Source organism: Podarcis filfolensis, assembly GCF_964270895.1.
Source record: "Podarcis filfolensis genome assembly, chromosome: W".
In the NCBI taxonomy this organism is placed as follows: domain Eukaryota; kingdom Metazoa; phylum Chordata; class Lepidosauria; order Squamata; family Lacertidae; genus Podarcis; species Podarcis filfolensis.
Window position 1 is genome coordinate 2,434,203 of NC_139619.1, and position 13,282 is coordinate 2,447,484.

General features: G+C 47.3%; 1 protein-coding gene across 1 annotated transcript in view; it reads right to left on the bottom strand.

Moving 5' to 3' along the window:
- Window positions 1-11,841: 11,841 nt before the first annotated feature.
- LOC310753752 (putative helicase senataxin) overlaps window positions 11,842-13,282 on the bottom strand; it is a gene marked incomplete at its 3' end in the record, with an annotated part of 215,300 nt that continues 213,859 nt past the window's right edge. Inside the window, exon 23 of the mRNA XM_083595096.1 lies at window positions 11,842-12,016. Coding sequence (XP_083451222.1) covers window positions 11,842-12,016 — 175 coding nt within the window. The remainder of the gene's footprint in view (window positions 12,017-13,282) is intronic.

Genomic DNA, 13,282 nt, shown 5'->3' on the forward strand with positions numbered 1-13,282 from the left:
CAGAGGACAGGATCACACTTCAAAACGACCTTGACAGATTAGAGAACTGGGCCAAAACAAACAAGATGAATTTTAACAGGAAGAAATGTAAAGTATTGCACTTGGGCAAAAAAAATGAGAGGCACAAATACAAGATGGGTGACACCTGGCTTGAGAGCAGTACATGTGAAAGGATCTAGGAGTCTTGGTTGACCACAAACTTGACATGAGCCAACAGTGTGACGCGGCAGCTAAAAAAGCCAATGCAATTCTGGGCTGCATCAATAGGAGTATAGCATCTAGATCAAGGGAAGTAATAGTGCCACTGTATTCTGCTCTGGTCAGACCTCACCTGGAGTACTGTGTCCAGTTCTGGGCACCACAGTTCAAGAAGGACACTGACAAACTGGAACGTGTCCAGAGGAGGGCAACCAAAATGGTCAAAGGCCTGGAAACGATGCCTTATGAGGAACGGCTAAGGGAGCTGGGCATGTTTAGCCTGGAGAAGAGGAGGTTAAGGGGTGATATGATAGCCATGTTCAAATATATAAAAGGATGTCACATAGAGGAGGGAGAAAGGTTGTTTTCTGCTGCTCCAGAGAAGCGGACACGGAGCAATGGATCCAAACTACAAGAAAGAAGATTCCACCTAAACATTAGGAAGAACTTCCTGACAGTAAGAGCTGTTTGACAGTGGAATTTGCTGCCAAGGAGTGTGGTGGAGTCTCCTTCTTTGGAGGTCTTTAAGCAGAGGCTTGACAACCATATGTCAGGAGTGCTCTGATGGTGTTTCCTGCTTGGCAGGGGGTTGGACTCGATGGCCCTTGTGGTCTCTTCCAACTCTATGATTCTATGATTAGGCCTAGTGGAAGAGGTCCCACCACCTGCGGAACTTGACGTAGACTTTTTGTTACATGACGACTGAGAGCGTGTGTTAGGGTGACTACCTGTACTGCTGCCCGGCTGCGCACTACTCAGACCGGAGGCAGATGTACCCGGTTGTTCCAAAATGCTAGGTGGAGTGTCTGGAATACAATCCTGCATACCTACCATTGAAGCAGAAGACCCTGAGCCCCTTGGCCTACACTGCAGATAGAATGTTTCAGAAGAAAAGAAAAAGAATTGGGCAAAAGCCTGGGGATTGCATGGCAGGAGTTTGGGACCCGCCCTGTATGCCAGGCCCACTTCCATTGCCAGAGGATGCCTGTGCAGTACCCCTGTTGGCCATACCACCACAGCAATTAATTACACAGCCGCTTAATAGGTTAAAGCTCCAAGGGAAAGCTGCAGCTCAATATGGCACTAGGTGCCCTAAATTTTGTTGGGGATCTTGTTTATTAATCAGTCTCCACCCACAGGCTTCAGCTAATGCTGTTTAGCAAACAAAAGAAGACGCTCAGCTGCGTATAAATGCCCCTGCTGCTCCTGCAAGAGCCACTTGCCAAATCAGGTGCACAGCTTCAGTGTTAGACCTGCATGGGGAACCTCAGGTATAGGAGCCAAATGGAACACTACCCAGCTCCCCTGCTTCCCTCCCTGGCCCTGGACGGAATGCATCCTTGGACTCTGACAATTCCTCTTGATTGTGTGAATGGAAGGCAGAGAATGTGTGGAGAAGTTAGCTTATTTTACAAAGGTAAAATGTGTGAGGAGAATCAGAACTTACAGGGTTAAACAGTTCTGTGTGACGTCTCACATTCTGAGGCGTGGTTTTGTTCACATATGGGAATCTTTCTTTGTGTATGAGTTACTTTCATTTTTGGCTGAGAGCCGTGAGGATTTCCGCTCTCGCCGGGCTGATTTATGATGTTTTTCTTCTCATTAAAGACTGTTAGAGATTAGCAAGAAGCCCGCGTACAGTCTCTGATTTATTATCCACACACAAGGCACCTTTTCTGCTGCTGCAAAACTCTGCTAAGAGCTGAGGAAGAGAGCTCAAGATTTCTATCGGCACAGGGAGAAGCGTGCCGGACACCATTATATTCCAGCAGGTTATGGGTCAGCCGTTTTTGGCTCCTGTTTTGGCCCAAGTTGTGGAAGTTGTTGCCAAGTCGTGCCTGTGTGTGTGGGAGAAGCCAGCTGGAGCTCCTGCCTAACGTTTGAGGCAGCGAAGCTCGCTGGGGTAGATCTCATCTTCAGGACCGGGTGCCAAGAGGAGCTGCCGGAACATGAGTAGGCTCAGCCCCAGGGAAGAAGATGGCAGATGGCCAGGAATCTTTCACTGTCCCTTTTGAGAAGCTAAATGGGAGCAACTGGGAAGAGTGGTCCCGGAAGGTGAGGGCCTGGCTGGTAGCCAACAGCCTGTGGGAGGTGACATAAGGGCCTCCACAACACGCTCCAGCCAGAGCTGCAGCAGCGGTCGTTGCAGCTGCCCATGCCTCACAGAGGAGGGACCAGAAAGCCCTGGGAGCTATAGTGCTCAGTTTGGAGGGCTCACAGCTACCTTTGGTGGAGGGTCTTGAGACTGCCCATGAGGCCTACCAGGCACTAGAGAGAGTGCACCACAGGACCACAGCTGGGGCAAAGATCCACACCACCAGAAGCTTGTTTGAGCTGAAGCTGCGTCCTGGTGATAGCATCAGACAGCATGTGACTAAGATGCTCTCTGTTTTCAACAAGCTGAGACTGTTGCAAGTCAACTTTACTGAGGAGTTGAAAGTTTATATTTTGCTCAGCTCTCTGGACAAAAGCTATGACAATTTGTGTCTAACTTTGGAATCTATGAATCCAGCTGATCTTACGCTGCAGTATGTGACTGGTCGTTTGTGTGACGAGGAAGAACGCCGTCTCAGAGAGGGCTGAGCTGGCTCAGGGTGCCCTGCCGGTAGCAGGGGGGGGCCAAGCCAGAAGGCACAGTTCAGGCTTTTTCCACTCGTCGTTGCTTTGTCTGCGGGTCTGTTGAACACCTGCATCGGTCCTGTCCGAGAAGAGCCAGAGAGGCTGGACAGGATGTCTCCAAGCTCGCTTCCCATGGCAGTCAGCCAAGTCCTCGTGGCAGCCAGCCAGGTTTCCATGGCAGCCAGTCTAGGAGAGGAGGCCAGCGTGGAAACGTGGAACTGCAGGGCTGTTTCAACTGGGAAAACTGTCACTCTTGCAGATGAGACACAGAGACAATTAACCACTGTTGGGAATGTGTTTGTTTCGTTTTTACAGGCAGAGCTGGAAGCCTACGTTGTGCCAGGAATGCAATGTTGTATTTTATCTGTTTCTGCTCTTGTAAAAGGTGGCTATAAGGTTTGCTTTGAAAATGATGTCTGTTCTATTTCCGGGGGTGGAAAAACAACTGGTCAGTGTTGAATGTCAGAACAGCCTCTATGTTCTGGAAACACCTCCAGCAGGTAAGGGTGACACTGAGACAACACAGGCGCAATGTGCTAACGTTCCCACACACAATTCGTGTGCGCATTTGTGGCACAGGAGAATGTCTCACAGCTGCTGGAAATATAACCAGAAGCTGCCAGAGTGCACTGAGGGGTGCAAGATGAAGGCATGTGTTAAGTCCCTGGATTGCAGAGCATGCAAAAGAGCAAAGGTAAAAAGGTGCAGTTATCCAAGATTGGAGAGGGTAACCACAAGGCCTTTTGAGCTAGTGCATGCAGACCTATGTGGACCCATGCCAGTAGTGAGTCTGGGTGGAGCTAAGTTTGCACTCATGCTGACAGACGATTTCTCTAGGAATGGGTGGGTCTTCTCACTGAAACACAAGAGCGAGGCAGCGCCGCTGATCAAAGACTGGATTGCGGCAGTGGAACTACAGTTTTCCACCAAGGTGCAGAGCCTTCAGAGCGACCGAGGCGGAGAGTTCACCGGGTCTGCTTTGCAGAGTTTCTTCCGCCAGAAGGGGATACGTCACAGGTTGATGGTTGCTTTTTCTCCTCAGGAGAATAGCATTGCAGAGCGTAGGAACAGAACACTACAAGAGGCAGCTGAAGCGCTACTGTTTGACGCTGGCTTGCCTCAGGGTTTTTGGGCCGAAGCTTGGAAAGCTGCCAACTTCACTTTGAACAGGTCCTATAGCTCTGTTGTAGGGAACACGCCCTATTTCCTGCTGCACAGTAAGAAGCCCAAGGTGCATTTCTTCCGTGTGTTTGGTTGCAAGGCTTGGGTTCTTGTGCCAAAGGCCCAACGCAAGAAGGGTGACTCGAGGTCCCGGAAAATGATCTTTTGTGGGTATGAGCCTGGGACAAAGGGGTGGAGATTTGCCTATCCAGAAGGCGATCAATCCAGGATTCTAGTCAGCAGGAGTGCTGAGTTCTGTGAGCAGAGTGGGTGGACACGGATCCATGGGAATCCTGATGTTCTCTTAGAGTGTCTGTCTGATTCTGCTGAGGAGGGAGAGATAGATGCTGAACCTGTTGCTGAGGATCAGGTCTCTGACCAGGGTCAGAAACAGGGAAGGGCATCTCCGCAGGCTGTTAAAAGAGAGCCCAAAAGTGAGCCTTCGTCTCCCGTTAGTCAAGTGCAGAAGGCCAGAAGACGCAGTAAGTCAGAGGGGCAGTCTTCTGACGACAAGGACACATTAGCTGGCCCCAGTGGGTCAGAGGGAGCACCTGAGACAGTGCTCCGACGTTCCACACGCACTATGAAGGGGGTACCACCTGAGAGGTTCGAGGTCACTAGCGTGTGGGTTGGTTTAGCGCAGTGCGAACCAGAGAGTTTTGAGGAAGTTCAACAGTTGCCTGAGGCAGAAGCCAGGAAATGGCAAGAGGCAATGGGAAAGGAGTTGAACTCAATGAAGTCCTTAGGTGTGTTCTCCACCACAAAGCTGCCAGCGGGCAAGGAGGCCGTGAGCCGTCGTTGGGTTTACAGGATTAAGCCCACAGAGTCTGGAGAACCACAGTACAAGGCTAGGCTAGTAGCCAGAGGGTTCACGCAGCGGAAGGGGCTGCATTACACCAAAGTGTATGCTCCTACTTCCCGGAGTGAGACTCTGCGCATGCTTTTAGCAGTAGCTGCTCAAAGAGGGCACCAAGTGCACCACTTTGATGTGGATGTGGCTTCTCTGAACTCGGACCTGAAGGAGGATCTGTACATGTTACCTCCTCCAGGGTTTGAGGGCAATGAGCCATGTGTTGTGTGGAAATTACACAAGTCTGCTTATGGTTTGAAGCAATCGGCCAGAAATTGGAACATGTGCCTGAATGAAGCTCTGGGAAATTTGGTCAAACTTAGGAATGTTGAAATATATACAACAAAAAATGAATGAGGTTGAGTCATGCCGCTCTAATTGGGTCTAGTGGACCAAAAAATTTTGCCGCAGAGCGCAACCCGAAAGCGCTCAATCTGAAGCAACTTCAACCCAAGGTATGACTGTATTTTAAATAGGAACAATATTTTGCAGGAATGATTAAGGCACATAGTGGGAAATTAGGTTTGCACACTTGAAATGAATTAAAGCAATCCGTTGCCCATTTGCAACAAAGCCACTTAAAAGCATACACACAGAGGTGACTTTTTGCTATTCGGAAAGTGATGGCGAAGCACCCTGAAAAGTGTGAGAAGAATGAATATAAATGCCCTATAAGCAAATCAGGATGAATTCCAGATGAATGCTAACTGTTGTATAACTTCGCGGCAGACAAATCAGAATGAATGGCCTGTAACAGGGTTTCCAGCTGTTTCTGGACTACAATTCCCATCATCCCTGAATACTGGTCCTGCTAGCTAGGGATGATGGAAGTTGTAGTCCAAAAACAGCTAGAGACACAAGTTTGGGAAACCCTGCTCTATATAGACCAGACATAGTCTAACCTCTGTGTACGCTTTGTCCGGGCAGAACGATGGGGGTGGAGATGCTCCTTCAGGTATGCTGGGCAGAGGCCATTTAGGGCTTTAAAGGTCAGCACCAGCACTTTGAATTGTGCTCGGAAACATACTGGGAGCCAATGTAGGTATTTCAGGATCAGTGTTATGTGGTCTTGGTGGCCGCTCCCAGTCACCAGTCTAGCTGCTGCATTCTGGATTAGTTGCAGTTTCTGGGTCACCTTCAAAGGTAGCCCCACATAGAGCACATTGCTGTACTGGTTTCTATTTATTTTACATTGCTTTGAGTTTACATGGTTTCTCTCAGATAAACCTGAGAAAGGAAGCTAGCTGTTCGTTGGACTAGGATCTGGGAGGCCAAGTTTCAGATCCATACTTAGCCATGAAGCTCTCTGAGTGACCTTGGGTCAGTCAATGCCTCCCAACCTAACCTGCCTCACAGGGTTATTGTGATAATAAAATTGGGAGAGTGGTGTGTGTGTGTGTGTGTGTGTGTGTGATATGCCACGTTGTCCTCCTTGGGTGAAAGGCAGGTTTATAAATGTAATATTTAGGAAAGTCCATTATCAAGATGCCTCCATCTTTATAGGTTAGGTAGGTGGTAAAGCCTTGACCAGGGCTGGCACAAAGATTGAGGGTGCCCTGACAAAAATTCTCTCTAGGACTCGCCCAGCACTATCCTGATGCACCCCAAAATAAGCTTACAAAGGGGCAGAGAGGTGAGTGGTGGGGATTGGTGATGAGTATCAGGCAGTGCCAGGGATGGGTGCATGTTTTTAATGTGCCACAAGACTCTTCCTCTTCAGGCCAAGATTAAGCAAATGGACCATTTGAGGAGATTAACATTGCTTGCTTCTGTTTAATCTGATTGACCACATTTGAATAATCATATATCAGTTGACTAAAGCATGATGTGAATGTACCCCTTTTTTTTTTTTTGCCCACACATGCAATCCCTTCACTTCCTCCTTCACCTAAGCTGCCAAACAAGCCAGGAAGTTCTCGTTGACAGTTGTTTCCTGTTTCATCTGAATTGGGAAACTATGGCTAGCAGCTCTGGAGAAAGCCAAGATATTGAACCAACTTCAAACCGAGTTTCAATATCCTGGTTTTTTGTTTTGTTTTCTGAAAATGTTTACCATCACTCAAACAAGATCAGAAACTATAGTAACCCTTCCTTCCTGCTGCAGTGATCTGCTACAATGCCAACCTAGTGCAGAAATATAATCCCTGCTTCTGGACTGACAGACAATACCTCTGCTGCTCCCAGACAGCAAAAATGGCCATGGGCTGCCAGATTCTGGGAGGCAAGAGTAGAAGTAAGAATTCACTTTGGCCTTTTAAAAAAACGTATCTTTCCTTGTGGTTTGTATATGTTAGTACACTTCATCTTTGCGTAAAGCCAGGAGGAGGGTGGTGGGAATGTAAGAAGGTGAAAAGTTTCTGGGAGATGATTTATAATGAGTTAAAGAAAATGTTGAAATATACATTTGTTAAAAAACCAGAAGCTTTTTTATTGGGAATATTGGGTAATGAAATTAGTAAAAAAGATGTGAAATTAGTTTTGTATGCAGTTACAGCAGCCAGAATTTTGCTGGCGCAGAAGTGGAAACAGGAAGAAATGCCCACGAGAGAAGAATGGAGAATGAAATTGATGGAATATGCAGAAATGGACAGACTAACGGGGAGAATCAGGAATCAAAGAGACCAGAGATTCACCGAGGACTGGAAGAAATTTACAGAGTATATCAAAAATGTTTGTGATGAACAATTAATAATTGTTGGTTTTCAAGAAGCTCTGTGAAAAATATTGATAGAAATATTGCTTTAAAAATATAATATGATTAAGATTGGTAGAGTGCAATATAAAATTGAGAAATGTGAGATGAAGAGATAACACGGAGAATTGTCAGACATACTGATGGAAGTCTAAAAGAATGATTAAGTGAGAACTGGATGTTTAATTTGGTATAAATTTATGTTGGAAAATTAATAAAAATATTTGTTTTTAAAAAAAGCCAGGAGGAGGAACCTTTTGCACTCCAGATATTTGTACTACAATGCCCCTCATTCCTGACCACTAACCATTCTGGCTGGGGCTGATGGGAGCTGCAGTCCAAAAACTTTTTTTTTGGGGGGGGGGGAGGCACAGGTTCTCCAGTCCTGATGGAAATAATAGAAACCTCCACCTCACCTCTGCTTTATTTGTGACTGGGGCAGACACATATTTAAGATACATATGCCTGCTTTGTCATGTCTAGTTCAGCATATTTGGCCTAGTTTCAGGGCATAGAACCAGAATGCTGGATAGAAATGCAGGTGCTCCTAATCATCTAGTGGGGGTCTAAAGCATTCCTGAAAACAGATAATCAGATGTAATAACAGAAGAGTTCTGGGTCACTTGACCAAACATCCACCTAGCCTCCAACAGATACTGAGTGGAGTAGATGGTAGCATAGGAAGTTGCCTATTGCTCCATTTACCTCAGTACAGTCCGCATTGACTGGCAGCAGCTGACAGGGTTTCAGCAGTAGTCTTTCCCAGCCCTACTTGATTGGCTGCTGTGAGAGTACAGTGCTGGACTAGGTGGACCTTTGGCCTGATTCACCAAGGCTCTTCTGAGGTCTAAATCTTTTTTTTTTTTTTTTTAAAGATATTTATTGAAGTTTTCAAAAAATAGAGAAAAAACAAAAAAAAATTAAAGAAAAAAAACACACACATAGAATTTACATTCCTTACTTTCAATAACATATTTCCCTGACTTCCCCACACCTCCCCTTCTTGTATTCCAGTTCCAATTTTTAGTTCAGCAAGTTCTTATCCCCAAATTTTACCTTATTATATTTAATTCATTTTAGTTAACCAATTTTAACATAAACCTCAGTCTTTATACATCAGTACTTATTCTTAAAATATTTTTCTAAGGTCGACCCCAATTCCCTTCCACGAATTCCCCATTTTTATATAAGTAGCAAAACAGAATAAAAAGAAACAAAGTATAATTGTACACCCTTTGGATTTCCAAAGCCCCACTTTCCCGGTTTCGAACCCCAACAAATGTCCATCAGTCTATCTGCTGTCAGCCTGGTGACCTCACGTCCGAGGCTCTTAATTCTCTCTCAATTCCTCTCTGCCGGTTTTTTTGATAGTCCTTTGTATTGGACACCAAATCTCGGAGAAGCTCTGTCCCAATAAGGTCCATGTTTCTTCCAGCCAGACCTCCATATTTAAAAGTGTAGCCCAAATCTTGTTTCTTACTTCTTTTAAGTCCAAATGTCCCCAAAACTCCAGCTTCCACTTTAGTCAAGTTTGTAATCCATAGGTCTTCAGATCTCCACATGAGGAGATCTCTCCATTCCTCATTCTTCAATTCAAACCAGATTTTCATCATCCCATTCTTGTTTTCTTTTATATCCATCTTAACAGGCCTCTGGCTCTCCTTAATCATCTGCGGCATTGTAGCTCCTCCTTCCTTTCCCTCCAAATCATCATATATCTCTTTCCCCACTTTCTCAAATTTCTCAGATTTCTTTTCTTGTTCAGCTGCAGAGATTTTTAGTTCAGCTACAAAAACTTTTTGTTCAAATGCAAAGACTTGAGTCAAGTCCCTTCCAGATTCAGTAAGTTTATTTACTGTTTCATTCAATGTTGTGACATTTGTAGCCAAAACATTACTTTGTTCTTGTAACTTTCCCAAGAGAAAGAAAACCCTCTCCAGTTCAGTCAGTATTTTTCCACTTGCAGCCATTCTTGTAATGTCCCAGAACCCCCTCTAGAGGAGTTCTGGTTACTTAGTATTCCTTGCAGTTCCAACCCAAAAGTCAAATTAGCTTTTTCTTCTTTGTCTTCAACAATTTATTACCAGATTGTAACAAATATAACCAGCAAAGACAACAGAAACAAAGTTCTCTCTTTTTCCCCCCCAGCTTTGACAGCTAGTTTGACAGCTGTCAAAATCTTCTATGTCTCTTCAACAGGCTCTCTCACGGATCGCTCCCGGGTCCGGGGGGGGGGGGTGACAGTTCCGCTCTCAAAGTTAACTCTTATCCTCCAGCAAAATCGCTTATATTGCCAAAACGTGAAATTAATTACTTTTATCCACTAAAGAAGAAGGTGTTCTCTCAACCTTAGTTATCTAGTCCTTGCTTTAAGATGTTTACAAGGCGGGGAGACGGACTTCCTCTTTGCGCCTTCCCCGATCGTGCCTAATCCAAAAGAAAAATTTTCCCTCTTATAAGTCCAATTTCCGTATTACTCACGGGTTGTTACTTTTAGTCCAAATGTTCAAAGGAAGAAGTCAGCGCTCTCCGACCATGGCATGCGGCTTCACTCCGTAGGGGAAGCAGTCGACTTTCAGCACCGCGCCGCTCCCCGTCCCCCGTTCCGAAGCCTTTAAAAAGGCTCCTTCGCGGGTCGGGGGGCGCAAATGGTGCCCGCCGAGTCACCAGGTCCACAGGCTTCAGCGCCTGTGGTTTCTGAGGGTCCCCGTGTCGCCGCCGCGGCAGGACCCGTCCCCTACTGAGCCGATTCCCTCCGGAGCTCGGAGGGAATCCGCCATTAGGCGATGGCGCTAACCCGGAAGTCGAGGTCTAAATCTTAAAGCAGCTGCCAGCCTGAGGGTTGAACCTGAGTTCTTCTGCATGCAGAGCAGATGCTTCACTGCTGAGCTAGCAGGAGGTTGTTGCTGCCCATCATGCCTTCCCTGTGGCATGACGTTGACGACGACGGTGATGATGAACAACAATGATAGCAACAATGTGGCGTTCCCAAAGCAAGGAAGGATATGTTCCAGGAGAAGACCTTCGGGGCAGAATTCTCAAGCAACTCCACGACAGCTGCACGGCAGGGCATTTTGGACAGCATAAGACCATGCTACTGGTCACACGGGAATTTTGGTGGCCAAGGGTGAGAGAGGATGTAAAGGAATATGTGCGAGGGTGTGACACATACCAGAGGGCCAAAGGGGAAAGGGCGGCACCAGCTGGGTTGCTGGAACTGTTGCCCACACCAGGGAAGCCATGGGAGGTGGTAGGGGTGGACTTTATCACTGATCTACCCAGATGTAAGGGTAAGACAGCGGTCATGGTGGTGGTGGATCTCTTGACCAAAATGTGCCATTTCGTGCCCTGTTCGCACGCAGTGACAGCGGAAGAAACAGCCAAGTTGTTCGTAGAGCATGTGTTTAGGTTGCATGGGGTAATTGCATGGGTGGTTTCGGACTGGGGGGCTCAATTTGCCTCATGATTTTGGCGCAAACTCATGGGGCTGCTCCAGGTGGAAGTGAGCTTTACGACGGCTAGGCACCCCGAGACCAATGGGCAAGCAGAGAGGGTGAATGCTGTTTTACAACAGTATTTGCGGTGTTATGTAAGTCAGAAGCAGAACGATTGGGTGGACAAACTAGCCCTGGCAGAGTTTGCTTACAATAACGCGGAGAATGTGTCCACAGGGATGACTCCGTTCTTTGCCAATCATGGGCGTCATCCAAGGGCCTTTCCCGGGAGGGGGGAGGAGTCGTGGAGTGTTCCCGCAGCCGAACAGTTTGTGGAGGAGATGGAAGCGATCCACAGACAGCTGCAGTTGAATTTGGAAAGGGCTAAGGAGTTATACAAGAAGGAAGCCGACAAACATCAGCGACCGGGGGAGGTTATCAGGGTTGGGGACAAGGTGTGGTTGTCCACGCAAGGATTGCCTTGGAAAGGGAGCTGCAAGAAACTCAAGCCCAGGAAGGTGGGGCCCTTTGAGGTTATCCAACAAATAAATCCGGTGGCGTTTAAGCTCAGGTTGCCAGAGAGCATGAGAATCCACCCGGTGTTCCACAGGTCACTGCTGTTCCCCTACAGGGAGGGGGGAAGGAGGCAAGGTAGTGGGGGAGGGGGAGGCCCACCACCCGAAATGGAGGAAAGGGAGCAGTGCAATGAAGTTACGGAAATACTGGACTCTCGTTGGAGAGGGGGGAATTTGGAATATTTGGTTGCTTGGGAAGGGGCCCCGACATCAGAGAATACCTGGGTCCCGGAAGACAGTATTTCCGACAAGGAACTGGTGGAGGAGTTCCACAGTTTTTTCCCTGACAAACCCAAAGGCAAGGGTAGGTTCTTACAACAGGTGTTCGAAACAACAGACGATGAAGAGGAATTTGAAGATTTCCCAGCATCGGACGTGGAGGAGGAAGAAGATGAAGGAGTAGACTGGGGAACACCAGGAATTGGGGGTTGGAGGGGGGTGTTCGAAGAGACGGATGAGGAAGAGGGTAGTTTTGCGGGCTTCTCCCCTACCACACCAGAGGAAAGAGATAGGGATACAGTTGGGTCTCCTGAGCGGGAGGGGGCCTTTGAGGAGGGGGTGGATGTCAGGGAGAGGAAGACGGGAGAAGATTTAAGAACAGAAACCAGCACTTATAGAGAGCCTAAAGAGATCATTAGCAGCCTGTCGTCTGACAGCAAGTCAGAGGCAGGGGGGGAGGAGGATGAGCCTGGAACAAGTCATTCTGTACACAGAGGAAGTCAGGGGCGGGGTTTCTGCAGACTTGCATGCTGGATAAAAAAAGGGGGGGGGGAGCAGACGCTGCAACTGTGCCAAAGGGGTCGGACGTTAATTGAAACACTGGAGATGTACTTTTGAACTTTGTCAATAAATCAAACAGATTGGAACTGGCCGTGAGCCCGGAGTTTTATCTATGCCGGCTTGACAGCATAAAGCCTCTGACACCTAGGGATGGGAAAAAACCCTGTATGTAAGGCTGGCTCAGGATGGGCAGCTATGTCCACAGTGCCCTACTAGCTACCACTGTGGGGTTCAACTAAATCCCTGTTTAAATTTCAAAGGCATTAAAAAAGTTTCAGGCATTCCCACCAAGGAGGAATAAATCTTAAAATCAGTCCATGCTCTGCTTTTGCAATTTCAGCTGCTCCCTACCCGCCACCATGTGGCTTCCAAGCGCAGACACCCCCACCACCATAAAAAAAAACCACATGTGGAAAGGAAGTGGGCTGGTGGTGGAAACCAGCTTCATTCCATGTCAGGACCTTCAGCTGCCTATCCAGCACAACCTGTTGGTGGAGTAATACTATTTGTTGTGATTCAGGTGACTTGAAAAACAGAAATGCATCATTAGCACAACAGTGAAATTTTTTCTCCTTCTAACCCCCCCCCCACTTTTAAATAAAATAATAAAAAGAAGTCCAACCCTGCTTGCCTGATTTCAGCCCCTTGTGAGTTATTCCTGACCTGCTCTCGACTCCCACCTTGACACTTGAACAGCAGTTCTTCTGGGGCGCATCTAAAAGCACTGGACCCATCGAAGCCAGGAGCCCTCTGATAGGGGCTCCCCATTTTGTGACCCATCTGAAGCTACAGAAGAGGAGAGGCAAGAGGGTGTCTGCACTCTGCCCTCCATTCTGCCCCAAAGCCCAATGCTTCCTTCTGGCCTTGCCAACCCCTCAACTTCCCTGTTCGCCCACTTCCCAGATATATAGTTCAGTTGTAAGCTAACAAAGTGCCCCTCACCTTCAACACACACTGCACCTCCACTTACAAT